Source organism: Periplaneta americana, chromosome 4 (assembly GCF_040183065.1).
Source record: "Periplaneta americana isolate PAMFEO1 chromosome 4, P.americana_PAMFEO1_priV1, whole genome shotgun sequence".
Classification (NCBI taxonomy): domain Eukaryota; kingdom Metazoa; phylum Arthropoda; class Insecta; order Blattodea; family Blattidae; genus Periplaneta; species Periplaneta americana.
Genome location: NC_091120.1, coordinates 73,573,696 through 73,574,732, shown reverse-complemented (window position 1 = coordinate 73,574,732; position 1,037 = coordinate 73,573,696). Strand labels below are relative to the sequence as shown.

The 1,037-nt window shown below is 36.4% G+C and overlaps 1 protein-coding gene across 2 annotated transcripts in view; it reads left to right on the top strand.

Annotated features, from left to right (window-relative positions):
• Positions 1–132: 132 nt before the first annotated feature.
• Positions 133–1,037, top strand: part of LOC138697931 (E3 ubiquitin-protein ligase COP1-like) — a 70,544-nt gene continuing 69,639 nt past the window's right edge. For both annotated transcript variants that reach the window (XM_069823542.1, XM_069823541.1), the window contains exons 1-2: positions 133–272; positions 366–481. In XM_069823542.1, coding sequence (XP_069679643.1) covers positions 174–272; positions 366–481 — 215 coding nt within the window. In that variant the 5' untranslated portion in view covers positions 133–173. The remainder of the gene's footprint in view (positions 273–365; positions 482–1,037) is intronic.

The following is a 1,037-nucleotide window of genomic DNA, read 5'->3' as shown; positions in this document are numbered from 1 at the left end:
TGCAGTGTAAGTTCATTATGAATTAATTGTTATTATTTTTAATATTAAATATTTATGGTGGTACGCAAAGTGTGAGCACACAATCTAAATTTATAAATTGAAATAAATGTTTTCATGCACGAAAGCCGGATACTGAGAGCAGCAGCAGAGTATATTAAGCGGATGCAGTATTGATGACGAAATTCATGGCAACATACAGAGTTTTGAGTAAATGTAAGCCTTACAAATTCTTTTATTTCAGAATGTTTTCAAGTGAGCAACTTAAAGAAAAGGTAAGTACTTAGTTTATAGTCCGTAAATGATATATTTGTCCAGTACTTGGTGATTAGTGAATTACTAATTTGCATTATGTTTCTCCTATATAGGCTGGTTTGGTGCTTGGAGTATACACAGCCGATACAACTGGGCAAATGAAACTTACATCGACGGCACAGACGTTCAACGAGAAAGCAAATGGACAACTAATACAACATATTAAGCTGTGAGTATTTATTTATTCGAAATAAAATACCAGGACACCATCCGGTTTTTACGCGCAGATAACTTAGATTATTCGCAGCTTACAATACTAGTACAGTATTTGCTGTAATGCATCTATTTTCTTACGATACAATAAGTTGAATAAATTTCAGAACACGGATTCCTTCCTTTCCCTCTTACCACAGTCCAGTATATACAGCCACGAAGCTTGGGTTGCGAGGGTACTAGGAACAATAGACTGTGCCAGTACTATTTCGCATTGTCTGTGATGAGACGATAGTAGCGATCCTAGTGGTTAGCAACTATCTATGGATGCATATTCCATACGTATTGAGCTTCGTGACTGTGTACAGACTGTGCTCCTACTTCCAACCTTGTGAACACAAAATAAATTATTGGGACTGAAAAGTGCCTTTTCGTAAGCATGATGATGAGCATTCGGGGAAGGGTGCAATCCATCGTCTGGAGTTTATCCCTGTTTTTTTTTAAGATATAATTGTAAGTGAGGAATCCGTATTCTGAAATTTTCCCCAATAAAGGCAGATTATTGAAAATCC